At 64.6% G+C, this 24,002-nt stretch overlaps 1 protein-coding gene across 1 annotated transcript; it reads left to right on the top strand.

Annotated features, from left to right (window-relative positions):
- The first annotated feature begins 142 nt into the window (after nt 1-142).
- Nucleotides 143-23,945, top strand: MYO15A (myosin XVA). Its single transcript, XM_039731850.1, has 65 exons — nt 143-265; nt 299-3,811; nt 4,597-4,679; nt 4,911-4,974; nt 5,065-5,174; nt 5,388-5,462; nt 5,626-5,716; nt 5,853-5,858; nt 6,179-6,282; nt 6,745-6,808; nt 6,893-7,006; nt 7,209-7,370; nt 7,480-7,593; nt 7,691-7,749; nt 8,027-8,150; nt 8,232-8,327; nt 8,402-8,533; nt 8,796-8,921; nt 9,080-9,157; nt 9,522-9,676; nt 9,802-9,847; nt 9,985-10,109; nt 10,345-10,462; nt 10,551-10,726; nt 10,795-10,879; nt 11,158-11,211; nt 11,365-11,446; nt 11,529-11,659; nt 12,545-12,640; nt 12,726-12,961; nt 13,989-14,167; nt 14,270-14,342; nt 14,497-14,688; nt 14,838-14,932; nt 15,020-15,108; nt 15,188-15,314; nt 15,438-15,499; nt 15,623-15,686; nt 15,771-15,909; nt 16,581-16,671; nt 16,754-16,850; nt 17,052-17,173; nt 17,266-17,325; nt 17,516-17,591; nt 17,917-18,032; nt 18,109-18,227; nt 18,307-18,448; nt 18,673-18,784; nt 18,942-19,016; nt 19,399-19,604; nt 19,672-19,799; nt 19,876-19,930; nt 20,035-20,107; nt 20,330-20,403; nt 20,486-20,568; nt 20,742-20,872; nt 21,002-21,096; nt 21,519-21,596; nt 21,834-21,930; nt 22,019-22,179; nt 22,280-22,413; nt 22,514-22,647; nt 22,932-23,065; nt 23,265-23,405; nt 23,497-23,945. The coding sequence occupies exons 1-65, from the start codon at nt 143-145 to the stop codon at nt 23,596-23,598; spliced, it is 10,398 nt and encodes a 3,465-aa protein (XP_039587784.1). The 3' UTR covers nt 23,599-23,945.
- The last annotated feature ends 57 nt before the right edge of the window (nt 23,946-24,002 follow it).

Genomic DNA, 24,002 nt, shown 5'->3' with positions numbered 1-24,002 from the left:
GCACCGGCATGTGCCTCGCCACAGCCGGGCACAGGTAAACAGCCAGCCGGGGCCCCGAGCCGGGAGCAGCATCCTGCCCGAGCAGGGCATCGCCTCGCAGCGCCCCGCCGGGGCCGGAGCATGAGCGCCCGCCGCTGCCAGCATGGCCGGCAAGAAGGGGGAGCCCAAAGGGAAGGCGGGCAAAGGGAAAGGGAAGGATGGCAAGAAGGGCAAGAAGGAGGATCCCAACGAGTCGGAGGATGCCTCGGATGCGGAGCTGCTGAAGGCAGAGGAGAGCGAGGAGACGGAGGTGGTGGAGGAGGAAAAGGAAGAAAAGGAGGAAAAGGAGGAAAAGGAAGAGGAAAAGGAGGTGGAAAAGGAGGAAAAGGAGAAAGATGAGGAGGAGGTGGTCGCAGAGGAGCCCAAGAAGGGGAAGGGGAAGAAGGGGTTGCCCAAGGCAGGAGTGGCAAAGAAACTGGGCCGTGGGAAGAAGGAGACGGAGGAAGAGGAGGGCGAGAGCAATGCTGCAACAGCCAAGAAGAACACGAAGGGCACCTCCAAGCTGATGATGGGGCTGACAACCGACAAGAAGAAGAAAGGGGCCAAGGGTGCAGAGGCCAAGGGCCAGCCCAAAGATTCTGTGGAAGCCGGCCCAGCCGAGGAGGAGGCGGCAGCGCCTCCGAAGGCCCGGGCAAAGCGGAGCCTCCGCAGCACCTCGAAGCTCTTCCTGGGCTTCAAGAACCTGGGGCTGCGCCGGCCCAAGAAGGGCCAGTTCAAGAACACATCCCGCTTCTTCTGGGGCCTGCACAAGCACAGCACCAAGAAGAGGAAGAAAAAGAAGAACAAGGCAGTGCTCAAGTCCACCTCCAACCTGATGATGCGCTTCAAGCAGGTGGGCAAGAAGAGGAAGGAGGAGGCCAAGGAGGAGGCCAAGAAGGAGTCGCCATCGAGGCCGTCCTTCCTGCTGCTGCGGCACGGCGGGCAGGACCCTGAGCACGGCTCGCTGCTCTTCCGCCGGCGCCCGGAAAGGAAATTCAAGCCGCGGGCGCAGGTGCTGAGCAAGGCGGCCGCTGCCACGGGCTGGCTGGCCAGGAAGGTGCTGTCCCGGCGCGGGCGGCTGGTGGGGGGCGGCCGGGCCACTGACGCGGCCTGGCTGTCCCGCATCGGTGCCAAGAAGCTGCCGTTCCCCGCGGAAGACGAGATCCTCAGGCACCGGGCCAACATGAAGCGGATCCCTGGCGGTGTCGGGCTGCCGGCGCCCGGCACTCCGCGGCAGGGCAGCATGGCCAGGCGGCCGTCCCGGCGGAGCCTCCGGCGCGCGGCCGCCAAGCCGCCGGCACCGGCACCGCGCTACGGCTGGGCCGAGGAGGAGGACGGAGCCTACGGCCGCCGGCGGGGCTACGGCAAGGAGGATGGAGGCTATGGCTCCCGGCGAGGCTACGGCAGGAAGGAGGATGGAGCCCACGGGCCCTGGCGCAGCCAGCCCAAGGAGGAAGATGGAGCCTACGGCGCTCAGCACGGCTACGCCGAGGAGGATGGAGCCTACGGCCCGTGGCATGGCTACAGCGGGGAGGAGGATGGGGCCTACGGCCCCCAGCACAACTACTCCGAGGAGGAGGAAGGCTACATGCAGAGCCCAGCCTACCCAGCAGGGTATGGATTTGAGGACGCGGTGCCGGCCCCCTACTCTGACTACCCCGGCTATGAGACAGAGGAGGAGTATGACTACTACGGGGGGTTTTGGGAGGATGGTGAGCAGCCAGGGCACCCCTATGGTGACTCAGAGCTCGAGGATGAGGGACAATATGGTGGTGGGTCTCCCCTCAGCCTCTACGACCCGTACAGCAGTGACCCAGAGTACGGTGAGGAGGCAGCAGGGCCCTTCGGCTACAGGGGGGACCCCTACGAGGACTTTGGGGAGCCCTTTGCCGGGGGCTACCCTGGGGGCGAGTACCCCGAGCATCGCATCCAGTACAGCGAGGGTGGGTGGGCGCCGCACGCCCAATCCTCCTGCAACCCCTACGCCCTGGGCCTGGAGGAGATCGCGGAGGGAGAGGAGCCCGAGGAGTGGGAAGAAGAGGAGGAAGAAGAGAAGGAGTATCCCTTTTCCATGCTGAGCGCCTCCTCGCTCCGGGGCATGCGGGAGACGCTCTCCTCCAAGCTCTCCCTCAACAGGAAATTCAGGCTCTTCCCCCGACCCCAGGTCAAGCTTTTCGGCAGGGACCGCCTGGACGTCCCCCTGCCGCCGTCCCCCCACCTTCCCGCGGCCCGTGACGAGGACGACTACGACGAGTACGAGCCGCCGCCGCCCCCGGCAGCCCCCGGCCCCGCGGCATCCCCGGCACGCCCGGTTTCGGCAGCGCGGGCGTGCGGGAGCCCTCTGGGCCAGTTCCTGCAGCGATCCCTCTCCATTCCTGCCAGCCGCCCGCCGCGAGCTGCCGCGGGGTTTCGGGGGTCCCGCACCCCCCAGCTCTCCTACAGGCGCTCCAGCCGCAGGCTGGCGGGGATGGAGAGCGCCGGTTTGGGGGGCCGGGACTCCTCCCCACCGGGGGGGCCCTGGGGGCAGCCCCCTCCCCGGGAGCCGGGGGCTGCTCGCCGCCCGTCGCTCCGTAACCCCTTCGCCAACCCCGGGCGCTCCTCCTCGCCGCCGCCCGTCCGCCCGCGCCCCGGCAGCGCTCGGGGCGAGGGGCCGCGGCGCTCCCCCTCCCTCGGTGCCAGCCTCCGGCGCTTCGGCCCCGAGCCCCCCGCCCCGCCACCGCCCGCTCCCCGCTCCCCGGGGCCGGGGGCGAGGCGCCCGGGGGGCCCCGCGGCGAGGGGAGCGCTGTCATCGCGCCGCAGCAGCCCCCCCGGGCTGCCGCTCCCCCAGGCCTGGCCCCGGCTTCCCGAGCCCCCCACCAAGGCGGTGAAGCCCCTGCAGAGGAGCCCCTTCCTGGCGCCATCGTCCCGCCCCGGCAGCCGCCGCCGCGGCCCCCCCTGGGCTGAGGAGCTGCCCCCCTGGCAGGGCAGGGGTCCCGCGGGGGTGCCCCCTCCGCCCAGCCCCGCTCCCGGCACCCCCAAAAGTTTCATCCAGCGCATCGGACAGCCCCTAGCCGGGATGGCCCCGCACTCCCCACCCCCGAGGCCGTCTGCTGAAGCGGGGGGCCGCAGCCTCTCCAAGGGGCGCTCCGTGGCGCAGTCCCTGGCTTCGCTGCTCGTAAAGAGCATAGCCCCCAGCAAAGCCCCCTCGCCCTCCCCACCCAGCCGCCTTCCCTCCACCCGCTCGCCCCCCACGCCCCGGCGCCCATCCCGGCGGGACGGGAGCACCCGCCGCTCTCCGAGCCCACCCCCGGGGCGCCGGGGCTGGCCCGAGCTCGGGCGCCCCATCCTCCCGTCCAGCCCGCGGGGCAGCCGCAGCCCCTCGCCGCCCCGCCGCGCCGCTTTCCCCCCTCCCCACGGGCGAGCCCCCGGCTCTCCGGGCGTGCCCCGGCGCGGCGCTCGCTCCCCGGGGCCGGCGGAGCCCACGGAGGGCGCGGGGGCCGGGGAGGAGGGCGCGGGGCGCTACGCGGTGGTGACGCCGCAGGTGCAGAGGCTGGGCTCCTTCCGCCGCGCGTCCCGCATGTACAAGCAGCACTGGTCCACGCAGCACGTCGTGCGGGTGCGGGAGATGCCCGACGCCTGGACGGCCGAGCAAGGGGTCCCCCAGCAGCCCACGCAGCGCGGCCGGCGGTGGGCAGGCCAGTGGGGAGCCGATATCGCCCGGTACCTGTGCCAGCGCCCGCCGGCGGGCGGCTGGAGGGACAGGCACCCCTGGGCAGACGGGTACCTGGGCAGCAAGCAGCCCTGGCGCAGCAAGGTAACCCCCGCCGGGAGCCCCCTCGGGGGATGGAGCCGGGGGTGGGCTGGCAGCTGGCGGAACCGGGGCAGGGTGGGGAGTTGAGGCGCCTGATGGCTCACCAGGCACGACAGCACCGGTGCAGGGGGTTTGCGGTGCCCGGGGTGGGGAGGAATGGCTGTAGTGGGTGTCAATAGCTGTAGTGGGTGTCTGGGTGCTGGCAGGGTGCAGGCTGGAAGAGGGGACCACCAGCGGTTGTGTGTCCCCCCGCGAGCGGCCCCTCGGGGGACACTTGATTCTGGCGTATGGAAATGCAGAGACCCGATCCCGGGGACAGGTGCGGGTGGCACGGTGACCCGGCGGGGTGTCCGCTTTCCTGCCCACCCCCCGGCCGGGCGCCAGCGCAGGCTCCCGTGTGACACCTGTCCTGTGTCACCCCCGCACGTGGCCGGGGGGAGCAGCCGCAGCCCCCTGCCACCACCTGCCCTGAAGGTGCTGCCCACGGTGAGCCCAGGGAGCCGCGGTGAGCGGGATTCCCAGGAGCAGGTTTTCCTGGGACCAGCCCCAAGGTGGCCCTGGTGGCCTCATGTTTCTGTGTTCCAGCACTGCTGTTCTCACCTGACACACCATGCTCCTCCCGGGGGACTGGTTTTGGGGCTGTGGGGTGTTTTCTTGGGGTTGCAATGCTGGCTGCGTGTCCCCTGGTTTGGGGTCACAGACGGTGTTTTGGGGTGGTGTGGTGGCTGGGTGGGACACCTGAGGGTGCTGGCACATCCCTGCCATGATGGGGTGGTTGCTCCTTGCAGATGCAGTCGCTGTGCAGCCTGCCCATCGTGCGGTACCAGGAGCCACAGGAGGAGGACGGGCTGGAGGACATGACCCAGCTGGAGTGAGTGTCCCTGTCCCCTGTCCTGTGACTCAGCTCTGTGGGGGACAACGGGGCTGCACCCCCAGCCCCACACCCCTGACCCTGCTGTCCCACCCCATCTCATCCCAACACGGGCTCTGCTTCAGCCTCCCGGGCCTGGAGATGCTGAGGGCACTCTGGGCACGGCAGAGTCCCTCTGCCACCTCCTCTGTCCCTCTGCCACCCCCTAACTCAGCCTCTGCACCGCGGCAGGGACCTGCAGGAGGCTGCAGTGCTGAGCAACATCCGCACGCGGTTCGAGCGCCAGCTCATCTACGTAAGCCCAGGGGGACACAGCATCCCCCAGTGAGTGCGGGGTGGGGTCTTTGGGGTGCCAGCTCGCAGCCCCACACCCTCTCTCTGGCAGACCTACATCGGCAGCATCCTGGTGTCGGTGAACCCGTACCGGCTCTACAACATCTACGGCAAGGAGCAGGTGCAGCAGTACGAGGGCAGAGCCCTGGGTGAAAACCCACCGTGAGTACCAGGCTGGCCCCAAACGCCCTGAGGGGACGGGGTCACTGCCACCCTCCATCCCCCGCACTCAGATCCCGCAGCAGAGCCGGGGGAACCCTGGGTCACGGGGTGCTGGAGTGGCTGCGTCTGTGCAAGGGGAAGCTCGGGGCACTTTGGGGGTCCCTGTGCTGGTCCAGCATGGCACCACACCCCCCCTGCTTCTCCCCACCCCAGGCACCTCTTTGCCATCGCAAACGTCGCCTACTCCAAAGTGATGGATGCCAAACACAACCAGTGTATCGTCATCAGGTGGGACAGGGCTGTCCCCAGGCACAGCCCCTGGTTAACACCACCCTCATTGCTGGGCTGGCCACCAGCCTGCCTTGGCCCCGGGGATGGGCTGCTGGAGGGGTTTGGGGTGGGCACCCCTTGCCTGGTGATGGCCCAGCCAAGCCCCTGCTCTGTGTTTCAGTGGAGAGAGTGGCTCAGGGAAGACCGAAGCCACCAAGCTGATCCTGAGCTACCTGGCAGCTGTCAGCCAGAAACGCAGTGCTGCCCCACAGGTAGGGTGCTGCCCTGGGGACATCCCTGAGTCCCCATGTCCCCATCATCTTCTCCCACCTCCATCCCTCTGTTCCATCCCTCCTCACGCCTCTGCTGCTCTCTCCTTGTCCAATGCTTCCACCTGGACCATGGCAGATTGAGGTACCGAGGGGACATGTGGGCTGGGATGGGTCAGGGGGACAGAGAACCATGGTGGCACCTTGGCCATGGCACCCCAGCTGCGGGGGAAAGGCGGGAGGGACAGCAGGAAATCAGTGCATGTGCAGAGATGGAGCCTTTGTGCTCTCTCACATCCTCATTTAACCTGGCTGTGGTGCACACCTCAAATTCGGGCACCCACGGGTGTGTGCGTGGAGCGTAGGGTGGCAGGGTATCACAGGGGGGGCCCTAGCCTGGGAGATGCCCCGTGGTGTGTCGGGTGCCCAGGTTCACCCCCCCAGCTCTCCCCATCCCCACTACAGATCCTGGAGGCGACCCCTTTGCTGGAATCCTTCGGCAACGCCAAAACCGTGAGGAATGACAATTCCAGCAGGTTTGGGAAATTTGTGGAAATCTTCCTGGAGGAGTAAGTAATGCTGAGTAACCTGTGAGTGGCTGCTCCCACCCCATGCCCCCTGCTGCCCCAGGGGTGCCCAGCCCAAGCCTTGTCCCTTGGCTCTGGGAGGACACATAGGGATGTTTTTGGGATAAACCTGGTGTTGGAAAGGTGATGGCACCTGAGGACAGGTGGCTGTCCCTGGGGTAAGCGCAGGGATGCTGTGACCTGGCTGGCACCTTTCCCATTCCCAGTCCCCATCCCTGTCCTCATATCCCATCCCATCCTCTCTTGGCCCCACTGATCCTGACAGGGGGTGCCTGACATCACAGCCAGGTGCAGACACCTCTCCCTGCCCACGCATCCCTGGTGGGGGCATCTGGGGAGCAGCACTGATGTTGGGGGGCGTTGGGGCACGGCTGGGTGTGCTGGGGGGCCACAGTCCCTGCCCACACCGAGGTTGCCAGCCGGGTGCCCACTGTCCCCCTGCAGCGGCTTGATCTGCGGTGCCATAACCTCGCAGTACCTGCTGGAGAAGTCCCGCGTGGTCTTCCAGGTGCGTGGTGAGGGGGTCCTGGGCTCTGCCCCCCGCTCTGCCCCCTCTGCCACCCCCTCCCCAGCCCTGTCCTCTGCTCTCCAGGCCAAGAGCGAGCGCAACTACCACATCTTCTACGAGATGCTGGCAGGGCTGCCGTCCCAGCAGCGGCAGCGGTACTGCCTGCAGGGCGCCGAGACCTACTACTACCTGAACCAGGTACTGTGCCCCTCCCCGGCCCCCCAGGCCTGATTTTTGGGGGAGCTGTCTAACCTCAGCATGCTGATGGGCTCTTGAGTCCTCAATGTGTGGATGAGAAAGACGCTCAGGGCAGGGTGACACCCCTGTGCTGGGTGCTGACCCCTCACGCTGGGTGCTGACCCCCCTGGGACCCACTGATGGACTGAGGGTGTTGTGCCAGGGTGGGAACTGTGAGATCCCGGGCAAGGATGACGCTGAGGATTTCCGCCGGCTGCTCAACACCATGGAGGTGCTGAACTTCAGCGTGGATGAGCAGAACAGCATCTTCCGCATCCTCTCCTCCGTCCTCCACCTGGGCAACGTCTACTTTGAGAAATACGAGGTAGCCCACGGGGAGCCAAGCTGTGCTCCCGGGGCGTGGTTTGGGATGTGGCAAAGGGGGGATCACTGATGCCATGGCACTGATGCCACGGCATCTCTGTGTCCTGCAGACCGACTGCCAGGAGGTGGCCACGGTGGTCAGTGCCACGGAGATCCGCACGGTGGCCGAGCTGCTGCAGGTGTCCCCTGAGGGGCTGCAGAAAGCCATCACCTTCAAGGTGACGGTGAGTGCAGGGGGCACATCCTGGGAGGTGTCTCTGGCCCCTGGGGACCACCCTGGGCTGATGTTGCTGCAACCCCATCACGCCATTTCCCAACCAGGAAACGCAGCGGGAGAAGATTTTTACCCCTCTGACTGTTGAAAGCGCCGTGGATGCCAGGTAGAGGGAAAGGGGGGCTGCACTGCAGGAGGGTGTGGGGGGTCTGAAATGCAGATGCAGCCACTGTGCAGCCTGCCCATTGGGTGGTGTGGGAAGTGAAATGCCACAGATGGTGTGGGAAGTGAAATGCCAGCTGCAAAAGGGGATGAGCAGGTCCCCCAGTGTGGGTTAAACTGTGGTGATTAAAACCGATGCTGTGGTGGGTGCTGGCTGTGGCAGTGGAGAACACTGGTGCTTTCCAGAGCTCCAGCACTCTGCTCACCTCTCCCCTTCCCAGGGATGCCATTGCCAAGACCCTCTACTCCCTGCTCTTCGGCTGGCTCACGGACCGCATCAACAAGCTGGTGTACCCGCGGCAGGAGGCCCTGTCCATCGCCATCCTGGACATCTACGGCTTCGAGGTGAGCAGGATTCATCCCTCCTCCATCCCGGCTCAATCCCAGCTCCATCCTCCCTGGCTCCATGGATCTTCCTCCTTGCAGGACCTCAACTTCAACAGCTTCGAGCAGCTGTGCATCAACTACGCCAACGAGTATCTGCAGTTCTTCTTCAACAGGATTGTGTTCCAGGAGGAGCAGGTGGGGCTGCTGGGCAGTGCTGGGCTCTGCTGTGGGGCTGGGGGCACTGGGCTGACCCGGTGCCCACCCTGCAGGAGGAATATATCCGGGAGCAGATCGAGTGGAAGGAGATCCCCTTCAGTGACAACCAGCCCTGCATTGACCTCATCTCCCAAAAACCCTACGGCATCCTCCGGATCCTGGATGACCAGAGCTGCTTCCCCCAGGTGAAGGGCAGCCTGGTGATGATTGCTGCCAGCACTGGGAGGCCACTGTGGCTGGGGAATCACCATGGACCAGGGCTGCTCTTCTCCTGGGCTGTGCTGGACAACCTGGGAAATCCCCCAGGTTCCTCCAGGCTGGATAAGCCCAAAGAATCATAGAAACATCATGGAGTCACAGAATGGCTTGGGTTGGAAAGGACTTTGGAGATCATCTAGCTCCTGCTGAACTGCCTGAGCTGTGTGTCACTCCTGTGTCCCTTCCCAGGCCACCGACCACACATTCCTCCAGAAGTGTCACTACCACCACGGGACAAACCCGCTCTACACGAAGCCGAAGATGCCACTGCCCGAGTTCACCATCAAGCACTATGCAGGGAAGGTGACCTACCAGGTGTGTGACATTGGGACGTTAAGGCAGGTTAAAGAGGAGGTTGATCCTGCACCAAGGAGGGAAGTGCATCCCTGGGGGTCTGGCTGGGGTCCTGGAGCTCCTTGCCTCCCCCTGTCATCCTGCCAGGCTGCTCACCATGAGGTGTTGCCATTTGCCAGGTTCACAAGTTTTTGGATAAAAACTATGACCAGGTCCGTCAGGATGTGCTGGACCTGTTCATCAGCAGCAGGACCAAGGTAGGGCCTGGCACTGGCTCTGCAGTGACACTGGGCATCAATAGCCCCCTTCCACACATCCCTTTCCATGTCCCCAAGCATGTCCCCATGGCCAGTGAAGCCCAGGGGGAGCAGAAGCAGGGGATGCCTCTGGCTCCACCCATGGGACCCTCTGGGCTTGACCCCTCAAGCATTTGGCACAAACAGGCACATGGGCTGCTCCTGTGCTCTGTATTATCCATATCCTCATCCCCATCCCTGTCCAGGCAATCCTGCCACAATTAGGGCTGGGCACAAAAGGAGCGGCTGGGCTGAGAAGGAAAAGTGGGAGAGCTGCACCATCCCAGCCACCTTCGTCCTCTCTAACCCTTCCTGTGTCCCCAAGGTGGTGGCCAACCTCTTCTTCGGGCACGCCCAGGTGATGGCCCGGCAGAGGAGCCTCATCAGGAGGAGCAGCACCAGGACACGGCGCTACAAGGCTCCTACTGTGGCTGCACGGTTCCAGCAGTCACTCCTGGAGCTCGTGGAGAGGATGGAGAGGTCAGTGTGAGCAGGGTGGGCAGCCAGGCCGTCCTCTGGGCTGTTGGGAGCTGGACCTGAGCCCGAGGTGCCTGGGCTGGCTTTGTCCCCTGTTCCCTGTGGCTGACAGGGTCTCTCTGTCACAGGTGCAACCCCTTCTTTGTGCGCTGCATCAAACCCAACAACAAGAAGGTGAGAGCCGGGGCTCTCCTGCTGCTGCTGGTGCCTCTGCTACCTGCCCCGATGGCACTGGGAGTAGGTGGGCACACGGTAGGTACTTTTGGGTTTGCCCATGCAGTTGTTGATGCTTCTCCCCATCCCCACCCCAGGAGCCGGGGCTCTTTGAGGCCGACGTGGTCAGGAGCCAGCTGCGGTACTCGGGGATCCTGGAGACCATCCGCATCCGCAAGGAGGGCTACCCCATCCGCATCCCCTTCCTCGTCTTCATCGACAGGTGCCCGGGGGCTGGGCACTGCCATCCCAGCCAGGCGACACCACAGAGTTTGTGGCTGTTTTGGGGGCAGCGTTTGGGCTGGGGTTCCCCCACAGTGGGAGCTGGGAATGCCTCGTGTTAACGCACAGCTCTGGGAGAAGCTGCATCTCCAGGCGCAGCATTTGTCACCACAGGGAGGGTCTGTGCTGGTGTCCCAGCGGGGTCCTGTGTGGTGACAGTGTCATGGGCTCACCAGGTACCGCTGCCTCGTTGACATGTGGTCCAATGTCATTCCCAACGGAGCCAACTGTGTGGAGATGCTGAGGAGCCTCTGCCCCGTTAACCCCAGCATGTACTACGTCGGTGTCACCAAGGTACTGTCCCTAGAGGGGGCTTGGCTCCGGTGACGCCGTGGGGGTGGTGACCACGGCGGGGAGCTCAGGGCCTCACCCCTGCTCCCAGCTCTTCCTGAAGGAGCAGCTGTACCAGGCGCTGGAGAGCAAGCGATGCCGTGCCCATCACCTGGCCGCGCTCACGCTCCAGCGCTACGCTCGCACCTTCTTCATCAAGCGGCGCTTCCGCTCCCTCCGCCGCAAGATCGTCCTCCTGCAGAGCCGGGCGCGGGGATACCTGGCCAGGTGGGGGTCCCTGGGGGCGGCGGGCGGGCACGGGCGGGTGGCAGAGGGTGACGGGTGCCCTCCTGCAGGCAGCGGTACCGGCGCATGCGGCACACGCTCATCAAGTTCAGGTCGCTGGTGCACATCTACGTGAACCGCCGGAGGTACCTCAAGGTGAGGAGGGGCCTGTCACATCCCAGGGGGTTCCAGGGGACCTGCTGGCACCCTGCTGCATGTTCAGTCTGGAGAGGACACAGTGGCATCCCCAGGTTGTGAGCCCCAACACGTGCCACCCTGCCAATCTCCTCCATGCCCCACTGGGTATGGGCAGTGCCTTTTTGGGGTGAAAACCCTGCTGATGTTGGGGAGGGGGCAATGGCAGCCCAGAGTGCTGTGATGCCTCAGGGTCTCCCTTCCTCCGGTGGGACTCAGCACTGCTGCTCTGCTTGCAGAGGAAGGAGGATGCTCGCCGGCGGGCCGAGGAGGAGAAGGAGAGGATGAAGCAGGTAAAGCTGTGCGAGCACACGTGTGATGCATGTGCAGCCCGTGTCGCTACGCCCTCATCCCTGCCCGTCCCTGTGCTCCTGGCCGCGGCACCCGTGCCTGCTGGGGCAGGGACCAGCACGGCAAGCGGGCACATCCCTGTGCTGCGGCGGCAGGAGCTGACGCGGAGGGAGGTGGTGGATGTCACCCACCTGGAGATCCCGGCTGAGCTGATGGGGCTGCTGGAGGCCGCTGCAGGTGAGAGGGTCCCTCACCGCCGTCGCTCCCAGCCCCTTGTTCCCCCCACGACGGCCGTGCCGTAGCTTCCCGTGTGCCGCAGCCGCTCGGGAGGTGAATGCCGGCTGCGTGGTGCTGGTGCCGCCGCCGGCGCTGCAGCCCGACCCCCAGCTCACCCTCCCGCTCGACATCAACGACTACCCCATGGCCAAGTACGTGCGGGGCCACTTCCAGGTAAGGTGGGCAGCGGGGAGCTTTTCCCGGCGGGCAGACAGACAGCTTTTTGGGGAGTCCCTGGCGCCCCGGTCGTGGTGGAGCAGTGAGGTTCAGGGTCCCCGTGGTGGCTCCCCGCGCTGTCCCACCGGGCTCTGCCCCGGCTCCCACCCCGGGGACACCACGGGTAGCAAGAGAGGCTGGATCCGGGGTGGCTGTGGTGCTGTGGGGAGCTGGCTGCCACCTCCCTCCCTCCCCGTGGGTTCCTGTCGTCTCCAGAGGCCGGGGGGACCCTGCTGAGGTTATCGGAGAGAGACCCGCTGAGCCCTCCTGGACGCCCGGCGCGGGGCGGATCCGGAACGCTGGGGCGGGAGACCAGGTCGCTTTGCTCCCGGGACCCCGGCCCCACCCACCGTCACTTTGCCCCATTCCTCCTCCTCATCCCTATTTTTGCCCCGCGTTTCCCAGTCCCCGGCATCCTGAATGACAGCACCGGGGCTGGATAAGGCTCTCAGCCTTGCCGAGGTGTTGCCATGGAACTACAGAATGGTTTGGGTTGGGTGGGAATTAAAGACCATCCAGTTCCACTCCCTGCCATGGGCAGGGACACCTTCCACCAGACCAGGTGGCTGCAAGCCCTGTCCAACCTGGCGTTGAACTTTTCCAAGGATGGGGCAGCCACAGCTTCTCTGGGCAACCTGTGCCGGTGCCTCACCACCCATCTCTGGTGCTGCCAGCACAGCCTGAGCCCCTCCCTGCCCCACTCCCAGGACGCTGCTGGCCCCATCCTTCACCCCAGCCCTTTGGCAGCCCCACAAGCTCCAACACCATGCTCAGCACCGCGGGGCCAGCCCCTCGTGGCCTGAGGCTGTCCCCAGGTAGCCATGGGTGCGGGTGTCACCGCAGGAACCAGCATTTGGGATGCTGACGGCCCCGCTGAAAGCCCCCCTCACCCGGCTGGATGAGGAGCTGTGCCACGAGGCTCTCAGCCTCTTCCAGCTGGTAGGTGGGATGGCACGGGGTCCATCACCGCAGTCCCCTGCTCTGTGGTGGGGCCAGAGGGAGGACCTGGCTGTCCCTGTGGCAGATCCTGCGGTTCATGGGGGACCCGGGGCTGGGTGGCCAGCAGGAGACCCTCTTTGGCAACTACATCGTGCAGAAGGGGCTGTCGGTGCCGGGGCTGCGGGACGAGCTCCTGGCACAAGCTGCCAACCAGGTGTGGAGGAACACCAACGTCAACAACGAGGAGAGGGGCTGGCTGCTGCTGGCCACCTGCCTCAGCGCCTTCCCCCCGTCCGCCGCCTTCGACAAGTACCTGCTCAAGTGAGCTGGGCACGGGCTCTGGGGTGGGGAATGGGCACGGCTGGCACCCTCGGGAACACACTGCTGCTCCTGCCTGGGAGCACTGCTGGGGCTTTTCAGGGCTCTCCTGGCAGCTGAGGTTGCTGCCTACACCCCAGCTGGTTCCTCCATGATTGCGTGGGCCAGCCTGGCACGCATGGCCAGGTCCTGTTGGGAATGCTCTGAGGTCCCTTCAGGATCCCTCTGGCCAAGCTAGCATATGTGCCCATGTCCCTCTAGGTTCCTCAGGGCCAGCCTGGCACACGTACCCAGGGATACTTGCCAAGTCCCACTAGAGATGCTCTGAGATCCCTCCAAGATGCCTTGGGCCAGCCTGGCACATGTGCCCAGAGATCCCTCCAGGGATGCTCTTAATCCCTCTGTACAGTAGAAACAGGCAATCCTCCAGCTGGGGAATAATGTGCTCTGACTCCAATGATTCAGAAAGCTGAACAAATGCTTTATTAAGCCATACTATATTCCACTAATGCTATACTAAAACTATACTAAAGAGATTCTATACTAAAGAATACTAAAGAAAAACCTGTGTCTCCAGAGAGTCACAACACATGTGGATCCAATTGGTCAAGGAATCAAAACTAAAACTATACTAAAGAGATTCTATACTAAAGAATACTAGAGAAAAACCTGTGAGTGTCTCCAGACAGTCACAACACATGTGGATCCAATTGGATCAAAACAACCCTCACCAGTGTCAAATTAACAAGTAACTCTGGGTAAATAACCTGTATAACACATTCCACATGTGCCAAACGGCAGGAGCAGTGAACAGAGATAAGAATTATTTTCTCTTCTTCTCTGAGCTTTCTCTGCCTTCCCCACAAAAAATGAACAGAGATGAGAATTGTTTTCTCTTCTTCTCTGAGCTTTCTCTGCCTTCCCCACAAAAAATCCTTGGGGAAGCTGTGCCTGCTGCCCTCTGTGAAGAGAGCTGTGTCCACACCTCTGTGGTCCCAGCCTGGCACACAGGACCCTCCCTTCCCCTCAGGTTCGTGTCAGACTACGCCTTCGCCGGCTACAAGCCGGTGTGCCAGCGCAAGCTGATGCACGCCATGGCCCGCTCGCAGCTGGGCGCCGCGGCCGCCCGCGCCTTCCCCCCGTCGCTGCTGGAGTGGACGGCGAACCGGCAGCAGGCCAGCATGGCCCTGGACCTGCACTGCTTCAACGGTGCGAGGGCGCGGCGCTGGCGAGGGCTGGCACCAGGGTGGTCGCCCTCACGGGCAGGGAGGGGGCATTGGTGGCACCTGCTCATTGTGCTTCCCTCCCCAGGTGACCAATTCTCCTGCCCCATCCACTCCTGGAGCACAGGCGAGGAGCTGGCAGGGGATGTCCTGAAGCTCAGGTACATGCTGGCTTGGCACTCGCCCACCCTGTGGGTCACACTGTCACCTGGGGCTGCCTTGGGTGTCCCCAGGATGTGGGACCTGAATGCCCAGCTCATGGGCAGGGTGTCCCTGTGGAGCCCATGCCCATCCCCAGTGTCTGGCTGTTGGCAGAGGGCTGGCAGAGGGCTGGCGTGGCTGGTCTGTGGCTATGAAGGCGGGTGCCCAGTGGGCTGAGCTGGCTGGACACGACTACGTCCTGGACCTTGTCTCAGACCTGGAGCTGCTGCGGGGCTTCCCCAGGCAGAAATCCTGCTTCCTCATCGCATGGGATGGCACCGAGAGCCACAGCAGGGACAGCCGGCCGTAGGTACCCGGGCAGGGATGGTGCCCCACTGTGGGGCTGGTGGGGGAGCCCTGGCACCGGGCTGGAGGGGTGCCAGGGCTGGGTGGGCTCCTGATGGGAAACCTGGCACCCAGCGGGTGCTTGATGAGTGCATCCTCGCTCTCTGCAGGGTGCTGGGACACGGATTTGATTTGGATGAAGTGCCTCCTCCCCCAGCTGTGAAAGCCCCCACGCTGCCCTCCATGGAGGCGTACCACCCCCATGGTAGGGCATTGTTCCCCCCAGCTCCTGTCCCCCAGCGCTGTGACAAAGCCCTGCCATGCCAGTGGTCCTTGCCTTGTCCCCTCACAGATGGGGAATTCGGGGAGCCACGCAGCCAGAAGGGTCTGGACCGGTACCTGGACAGTCTCTTTGACCCCGTGCTCTCCTACGGCAATGGGGTGAGAGGGGTGTCCCCCTGCCCGAGGCATTTTGGGGGGCGGGTGGCTTGGCCACTGTGCCCTGACACCTGTCCCCCAGGAGCTGGAGAAGCCATCCATCCTGTCACAGAGGCTGAAGGGAGGAGGTGGCGTGGGAGGGGGGAACAGTGGCACTGATGCCACCCAGAGCAAACCTCCCGTGGCTGCAGAGATGCATCAGCAGAGGGGTGAGTGCCTCCAGCCCTCCCAAACCCCCAGCCAGCCCTGTGCCTCAGTTTCCCTGGTGTGGGGAACATCCCTGCACCCGGAGCCCCACAGGTGTGACTGAGCTCTCCTCTTTGCTGCCACAGGCGCAGAGCCAGACCCGTCCCCACAGCGCCGGGCAGATGCCAACCAGCCACCCGGAGCCTCGGTCAGTGCACGGGGCCGGGAGGGGTCAGGCCCCTTCTCTGCTTCAGGGCACCTCTCTGGGGCAGCCCCTGGGCATGGGGGCAGCTGGAGGTGCCAGGTGTTGACAGCATCGTGTCCCTTGCAGGGCAGAGCGACAGAGGGGACGCCAGCCCACGTCCCCCAGCCCCGACCCTACTCACAGAAAGCAGGTAAGGGGTCCTGGTGCATGGGGGTGGCCTCGGGGGCTCGTGGCACCGAGCCAGGGCCCCTGAGCCGTGTCCTTGGCTCCGCAGCAGCCGCGGGCCGGCGGTGGCCGGGAGAGCCCGTGCGGCATTCCCGGCTGAACTCGGAGCACTTCCCGCGGCCCACGCACGACATCCGCAACATCATCCGGCAGTGCCAGCCCGCCCCGCGCAGCTCCCAGCCCCACAGGTGCACACCGGGGCCCCGCCACGCCCGGGGCTTCTCCCGCCTGCCGCTGCCTGTGCTGGTCCTGGGGCCGGGGTGCAGGGAGTGCCGGGGTGTACAGAAGGATGGGGTGCAGGGAATGCCAGGATGCAGGGAATGCCGGGGTGTAGAGAAAGATGGGGTTCAGAGAATGCTAGGGTGCAGGGAATGATGGGGTGCAGGGAATGCCAGGGTGTAGGGAATTCTGGGGTGTAGGGAATGCTGGGGTTCAGAGAATGCCAGGGTGCAGGGAATGATGGAGTGCCCTAAGTGATGGGGCTGCAGGTGGTGTCAGGTGCAGGGAATGCTGGGGTGCAGGGAATGCCAGGGTGCAGGGAATGCCGGGGTGTAGGGAATGCTGGGGTGTACAGAATGATGGGGTGCAGGGAATGCTGGGGTTTAGAGAATGCCAGGGTGCAGGGAATGCCGGGGTGTAGGGAATGCCAGGGTGCAGGGAATGCTGGGGTGCAGCTGGTGCTGGGGTTCAGCTGCTGTGGGATTCTGTCTCAGCAGCAAGCTCTTTGGGAAGAAGCTGGACCCCCATGAGGAAGCCATGCAGGGTGCCCCAAGTGATGGGGCTGCAGGTGGTGTCAGGTCCAGGGAATGCTGGGGTGCAGCTGGAGTTTGGGTTCAGCTGCTGTGGGATTTTGTCTCAGCAAGCTCTTTGGGAAGAAGCTGGACCCCCATGAGGAAGCCATGCAGATCCTGAAGGAGCAGCTCTCAGCAGCCCGGGTGCCATCGGCTGTGGTAGGGCTGTGGCCGCCCCCGTGTCCCCCTGACGAGGCTGGCGTGTCACTGGCACTGCCCACAGCCCCTCTGTGCCTCGCAGGGGCCCAAGGAGGTGGTGGCTGCCGTGAAGCCGGTGCCAAGTGCCAGGTACCAGCCGCGAGCACCCACAGGACGTCCTGCAGCCACGCAGCCCCCAGGTATTGCTGGGCAGAGCTGTGGCACTGGGGACCACGGTGGAGTGAGGCACTTGGCCCTCCCAGTGGCACGGCTGATGCCTGGTGAGATAACTGCTGTGTCCGGCTCGGGCAGAGAGCTGCTCCCTGTGCCTCAGTTTCCCCAGGTGGAGGCAGCTGTTGGTGGTTCCCCCTGGGATTGCAAGGCTTCCTGTCCCTTTGCAGTCTTTGTCTCCCGGGAGCTCCCGTCCGAGGCGCAGCAGGTCCAGACCCAGCTGCACCGCAGCTGCAGCGAGGACTTCTACACCTACCACAACGTGCCCTGGAAAATATTCATCCGGAAGGAGGTGCAGATTATGGGGACACCTGGGCACAGGTTGGTGCCAAGGTCCTGCTGGGATAAGGGCTTTACACCAAGCCCTGGCCTCTCTCCTGGCAGGTTTTCTACCCCAAGGACAACATCAACAACCCACTGCTGCTGGACCTCATCTTCCGGCAGGTGAGGCACCGAGCTGGCCCCGCAGCCCCCCGGGGTCCCCTGGGCATGGGGCACTCCCCAGGGGGGTGATGATTTACTCATCCCACTGTGGCCATCCTGCCGTGGAGGAGCTGGGGCTGTTGCAAGCTGGGGATGGGGGGATTTTTGCTCCTCCCCACATGAGCCCACTGCTCCTCACCCCCTTTCCCAGATCTTCAGTGATGTGCTGTCTGACACCTGCATCCGGATCAGCCACGAGGAGCGGCTCCGCCTGAAATCCCTCTTTGGTAACCCTGTGTCCTGCTGCTCCCTGCCTGGGGGCTCACACCCAGCCACTCTTGTGCCTGTCCTCATCTCCTGGGTCTCTATCTCCAAGCCAGGACTGGCTCTGCCTAACCCTGGGTAGTTTTGCCTCCAAAAGCAATGACCCCCCTGTAATTTAGTGCTCCACAACATCACAGGTTGTGTCAGGTCTCAGGACACACATCTGTCCCTGCAGCACAGTCCTGCCAGGCATGGGAAGGGATGAGCATCCCTGCTTCCACTGGGAACTCTGTCCACACCCTCTCCAGGCAGAGGATGCTCACAGGAGATATTTCCCTCTCCCCACAGCGGAGAACAAGCTGGACTCCTTCAGCCCCGTGGCCACCGAGAGTGTCAAGAGGGAGATCATTGCCGCGGCCCGGGATGGCTGCGAGGTGTACTTCTCCCGCCTCTTCCCTGCCACGGTGAGGGGCCAGCAGGGTCAGCAGGGGGGGCATCGTGTCCCCGTGCCCCTGGCTGAGGTGCTGGCCTGGCCCCCAGGGCAGCGTGGGGACGGGTGTGCAGATCCTGGCCGTGTCCCACGCTGGCATCAAGCTGCTGCGGGTGGTGAAGGGCACCAACGTCCCCGGGGAGCAGCTGCGGGTGCTGCGAGCCTACAGGTAGGGGTGGCCAGGGTGGGGTGGGTGCTGTGGGTGCCACAGGTGCTGGGTGTTTCAGCCTCCCCTCGCCCTGCCCCAGCTACCCCGACGTGCTCTTCGTGACCACCCCATCCAGGAACATGCTGGAGTTCAACCTGCGTGGAGAGAAGCTCATCCTCTTCTCCCCCAAAGCCCCCCAGGTCAAGGTCATGGTCGACCACTTCATCACAGAGCTCAGGAAGGTGGGGGGTGCCCCGGGGCCAGGGTGGGTTTGTCCTGGGGGTCAGACCCTGCCCGTGTGTCCGTGTTTGGGAGGTTGGGGTGGGCAGAGGAGGGCATCCTGTGAATGGGACCGTGGATGGATTTGGGGGAGTGGTCCTGAGGCTGTGGGTGCTTGAAGTGCCTGTGCTGGGTGGGGTGTGGGTGTCCCTACGTGCACGGGCTGTGCCAGACCCCCTGTGCCCAGGACTCCCAGTATGTGGTGGCCGTGAGGAACTACAGCCCCGAGGACAGGGGCCAGCTCAGCTTCCACAAAGGGGACATCATCCACCTGCAGTCACTGGAGCACCCTGAGAGAGGTGAGGGACCCCCAAAGCCCCCCATGCCAAAATGCCTTTGATGGGGGACACAGGGGCAGCAGGCTGCTGGCTTGCCCTGCCCTGGAGGTGGCTGTGTGCTTGCCTTGCATCCTGTGACACCCCATGTCCCCATGGTGTCCCCATGGTGTCCCTGCAGACCACTACTATGGCTGCGTGGTGCGCAAGAAGGTGATGTACCTGGAGGAGCTGAAGACAGGCACTCAGGATTTTGGTGGGTGCCACACTGTCCCTGTGTGTGTCCCTGAGCTGTGTCTGGGGCCCCTCGTGGGTCTGGGGCATGGGGCAGGGTCCTGCCTCTGTCACCTCTCAGCAGGATGGTTTGGGGTCTTTTTGGCACTGACGTGATGCAGGGAGATGCTCCCCTGCAGGTCCCACCCTGGTGCCACCCACGTCCCTCGGGTGACAGGCTTTGTGGCCCCTGTTCTGCACCTTTCCCTTGAGTGACGCCAACTGCAGCTGCTTCCAGCCAAAACCCATGGCCAGATCCCTGAAAAGCTCTGGGGGTGCAGAGATGGGAGTGAGCAGGCAGAGAATGTCAGGGGTGACCCCACGGCTGCCAGCCCTCTGCCATCCCCACCATCTGTCTGGCACAGGGTGGAAGTTTGGGGCCATCCACGGCAGGTCAGGGCTCTTCCCTGCCGAGTACGTGCAGCCCGTGGCGGCGCCCGACTTCGTGCACCTGCCTGCGGAGAGGAAGGAGGAGCCCAGGGACAAGCAGGGCAAAGTGGCGGCGTCGGCGGCCGTGGCCGTGGCCGTGGCCTCCACTGCTGCTGCCCAGGAGCTGGACCGCAAAACCGAGGTGGGTCCTGGCCCGGGGCTGTCCCCGGTGCTGGCCCTGCCCGGTGCCCACTGCCCCTGCTCCGCAGGTGTCCCCAGCCAGTGCCAGCTTTGAGGAGGAGGGAGATGGTGACGAGCAGCTCAGGGATGTCACCGGGGCCTGTCCCATGCTGGCCTTTGCCCAGCGGCATTTCCGCGCAGCGCGACGTGGGACCACGTGAGTGTCAGTGTTGGGACGGGGCATGACATGGTGGGGACACCTGTGCCCACGTCCTGCCTTGTCCCTCTGCCAGGGACTCCCGTGGGATGAAGGTGCCAAGTGTGCTGGAGATGCTGACGTTCACCAAGGTGTGGGGAAGTGGGGTTCTGGGGTGCCCTTGTCCTGCTGTCACCTGCTGGTCCCTTTGAGGTCCCAGCAGGGTCCCAGAGCTGGCCCTCTCCCCCCGCTCCAGATTCCCATTCAGGAGTCACTCATTGAGTTTGTGGATGGTGGCCTCAACAAACTGGCTGCTGAGGCTTTCCAAGGTAGGCAGGGGCACGAGTGTCCTGTCCCCCTGTCCCTCAGCCATCCCCAGCCCTGTCCTTGGAGAAGGGTGGGGCTGGACTGGGATGGGCAGAAGAGGTGTCCTAGGGGAGTTTAGTTCTGGTCCCACTGCTCCATGTGCCCAGGATGTGCCCACCCAGGAGAGCACGTCCCTGGGGAAGGGACATGCTGACCTGTGTCACGTGTGGCTTTGTTGTCCCCAGCCGTGATGAAGTTCATGGGTGACCACCCCCTGCGGGGGCACACAGAGCTGGACGTCGTCTGCACCATCCTCAAGGTAAATCATCACTGGGGCGCTGAGTCCTGGGGGTGGCCTGGGCAGGGGGTGGCAGAGAGGTGGCAGCTGTGCCTGTCCCCAGCTGTGTGCAGAGCACGAGGTCCTGCGGGATGAGGTGTACTGCCAGATCATCAAGCAGATCACCAACAACACCAGCTCCAAGCCGTGAGTCCCTACACCCAGAGGCTGGCACTGGGACACTTGTACCCTGGCCAGGCCCAGCTGCTCCAGCCTGGGGGGACACCTGGGGACCTCATCCTGTGCTGCTCCCCAGGGTGATGGTGCCACCGTGAGCACCCTCACCCTGCTCAGGGGATCAGCCCTGGCTGTTCCCACAGGGACAGCTGCCAGAGGGGCTGGAGGCTGCTCTACATCCTCGCCGCCTACTACAGATGCTCTGAGGTGCTCCGGCCCTTCCTCGTGGCCTTCCTGCAGGATGCCAGCAGGCACCCGGAGCTGCCTTTCCACGGTAGGGGCTGGCACACACCCCAGGGTGCTGGGGACACTGTGGGAAAGGTGTCACAGAGCTCAGGAGGAGCTCTAACAGAGCCAGCGTGCAGCTCAGCCCCATCCTTCATCCCGGTCCCTGCTCTGCCAGGCATCGCCAAAGCCTGCGAGCAGAACCTGAGGAAAACCCTGCAGTTTGGTGGCCGCAGCCTCTTCCCCAGCAGCATGGAGCTCAAGGCCATGGTGGTGAGGCATGGGACTCGTGGGTGCCCGTGGGGTGGAGCAGGGCTGGTGTCAGCTTGAGAACCCCCCCAGAAGTTCTGGGTACCCACATGGGGTCAGGTTCTCCCTGTGGACTTGGGATCTCCCTCAGACACCACCCTGGAATGGAGCTGATCCTTTTTGGGGATCTTCCCAAAGGAGCACAGCCCTTCTTAGGGTCTGCTCTTCACCACTTTGGGGGTACCCTGAGCCTTCAGGGGTCGCCAGTGGGGATGGAGCTCTGTGGACATGGAGTAGGGGCATGATGGTTCAGGTGGACAGGATGGGCAAGAGACAGGATGAGCCCAATGGGATGGTTCCTTAGGGACAGCTGCAGGATTTGGGGTGTCCTGTGGGTTCTTGCTGTGTGAAGGCCCCCCTGCACCCCAACGTGTCCTCCCACGCAGGCTGGACGCAGCGCCAAGCGCCAGCTCTTCCTCCTGCCCGGCGGCATCGAGAGGCACCTCAAGATCAAGACGTGCTCGGTGAGCCAGAGGGGACAGGAGGCTCAGTGCACCCCAAGATCATGGTGACACCTCAGCTGTGGGCACCCAGAGGGGCTGGGTGTGGGGGGCTGCACCCTTTGGCTGTCCCTGCTGTGGGACTTCATCCTCTGGGAAAAGCGGATCATCACCAGGATGAGCCTCAGTGCAGGGCAAGTTGGTGGCCCGAGCACAGCAGGGGGACGTGGCAGTGTCCCAGCCTCCTGTCCCTGTGCTCAGGTGGCTCTGGATGTGATCGAGGAGCTGTGCTGTGAGATGGGGCTGCAGAATCCAGAGGCTCTGGAGGAATACATCCTCTTTGTGGTGACCGAGAGAGGTGAGGAGCTGGCAGGGGTGGGACATTCGGGACAGGACAAGCCACGCGGGTGGTGTGGTGGCCATCCTCAGACTGTGGGGTGGCACAGGGCAGAGCGTGAGGCCGCTGACCCGCCGGGAATACGTCCTGGACGTGGCTGCCGAGACGGAGCTCCGGGACACCAGCTACACCTTCTGGTGCCGCCGCGTGGTCTGGAGCCAGCCCCTCAAGTTCGACAACGAGCTCTACGTCACCGTCCACTACAACCAGGTCGGGCCACCCCCTCAGCCTCCCCCAGGGCCACCTCCCTGTCCCCCTCAGAGCGTGCCCTGTCCCCAAGCCGTGTCCCTGTGCTCTGTCCCCCTCCCAGGTGCTCCCTGACTACCTCAAGGGGCTGTTCACCGTCCTGCCGCCGGCGAGGCCGGGAGAGCAGCACTTCCCGCACGTGGCCAAGCTGGCCGCCCTCCAGCACCGAGCCAAGGACCGCCACCACCTGCCCACGGCGTACGGCAGGGGACAGGGCACCTGGAGGGGGGGAAACACGCGTCCCGTGGGACTGGGGACCCGCTGGCCAGCGCTGGCCCTGACCTCGGGCTCCCCACAGGCGGGAGATGCAGGACTACGTCCCCCCGCAGCTCTTCCGCCTGCTGAAGCCGCAGTCCTGGCTGCAGATGGTGACCCAGCACGTGCAGCAGGCACAGGCACTCAGCGCCCACCAGGCCAGGGCACAGTTCCTGGGTGAGGGGACAGGGAGGTGACATCCACAGCGGGAGGATGTAATGCTGCTGGGGATGTGGTCCTGCTGGGGGTGCGATGCTGCCTGGAGGGTGATGATGATGGGGATGGGATGCTGCTAGGACAGGCACAGAGCCTGGGGTGTTGCACATGCAGGATGGATTGGCAGGACATGACAGGCTGCTGCCAGGCCCCATTGGGACACCCATTTTTCCCCTCGGATGCTCCTGGGGACTGGGCAGATGGGGCTGGCAGTGGGCACTGAGAGCCCGTCCTCTGCCCCGCAGGGCTGCTGAGCGCCTACCCCATGTTTGGCTCGTCCTTCTTCTACATCCAGAGCTGCAGCAACAACGCCATCGTTTCGCCCTGCATCCTGGCCGTCAACCAGAACGGCCTCAACTTCCTCAGCAAGGAGACCCACGTAGGTGTGGGACACGTGGAATCATGGAACTGCTCGGGCTGGAACAAACCTTAACGCTCATCCAGTTCCACCTGCTGCCAGGGACACCCTCCACTAGACCAGTTTGCTCCAAGCCCTGTCCAAACTGGGGTCTGTGGTTCCCTGAGGGGGGTGGGTTCCCCTGTCACCCTTAGGGGCCACCCCCCTGTCCCCCTCCCAGGAGCTGATCGCCAAGTTCCCGCTGAGTGAGATCCAGTCCACGCGCACGCAGCGCCCCACGGCCGGCTCCAGCTCTCCCTACGTGGAGATCACCCTGGGAGACCTCCTGGCCCAGGGCATCACCCAGCTGCAGCTGGAGCAGGTCGGGGACACTTGGGGACACATCGGGGGGACCCTGCTGGGGCTGTCACAGCGGTGGCACGGCCACTGCCCGTCGGCGTGTCCCTCTGCAGGGCCTGGAGCTGTGCCGCGTGGTGGCCGCGCACATGGAGAGGCTGCTGGGCGCCCGGGAGAAGAGGCTGACGCTGCCGCCCAGCGAGATCACCCTGCTCTGAGCCCGCCATGGCCGGACCCCCAGGACCCCGGCACCCCGAACCCCCGGCACCCCTGACCCCCAGGACCCCGGCACCCCGGCAGGGGGGACAGAGGGTGCCGTGACCACGGGGTGTCCCCAGCCTGGCCAGTGGCCGCTGTCACCACCCCGCTCTTGTTCTGGAGTTTTATACACGCCCGGCATGACTCGGTGTCCGTGGTTTTGTGTTGCGCTCGCTGCCGCAGGGGGGATGCTGCCCGCCGTGTCTGACCGATCACCGTGTGTTTCCTATTCCCGGTGCCTCGGTTTCCCCCACCGGTCTCCGTTTCCCCATCCCGGTGCCTCAGTTTCCCCGCCATCCCGCCCGTGCCTCAGTTTCCCCCGCGCCTCCCCTTTCAGTCACGCCCCTCCTCCTGTCGCGCTCGT

This window comes from Passer montanus, unplaced genomic scaffold, assembly GCF_014805655.1.
Source record: "Passer montanus isolate IOZ18808 unplaced genomic scaffold, ASM1480565v1 scaffold8, whole genome shotgun sequence".
Classification (NCBI taxonomy): Eukaryota; Metazoa; Chordata; class Aves; order Passeriformes; family Passeridae; genus Passer; species Passer montanus.
Note: the sequence above shows the minus strand (reverse complement) of the source record. Positions and strands in the feature narration are given on the sequence as shown.

Bases quoted from the DNA above. Each gene is read 5' to 3' on its own strand.
- MYO15A (XM_039731850.1), top strand. From the start codon at position 143: ATGGCCGGCAAGAAGGGGGAGCCCAAAGGGAAGGCGGGCAAAGGGAAA. The intron at 14,689-14,837 runs GTAGGTACCCGG...CGCTCTCTGCAG, and splicing joins CACAGCAGGGACAGCCGGCC to GGTGCTGGGACACGGATTTG. The intron at 19,017-19,398 runs GTGGGTGCCACA...TGTCTGGCACAG, and splicing joins GACAGGCACTCAGGATTTTG to GGTGGAAGTTTGGGGCCATC.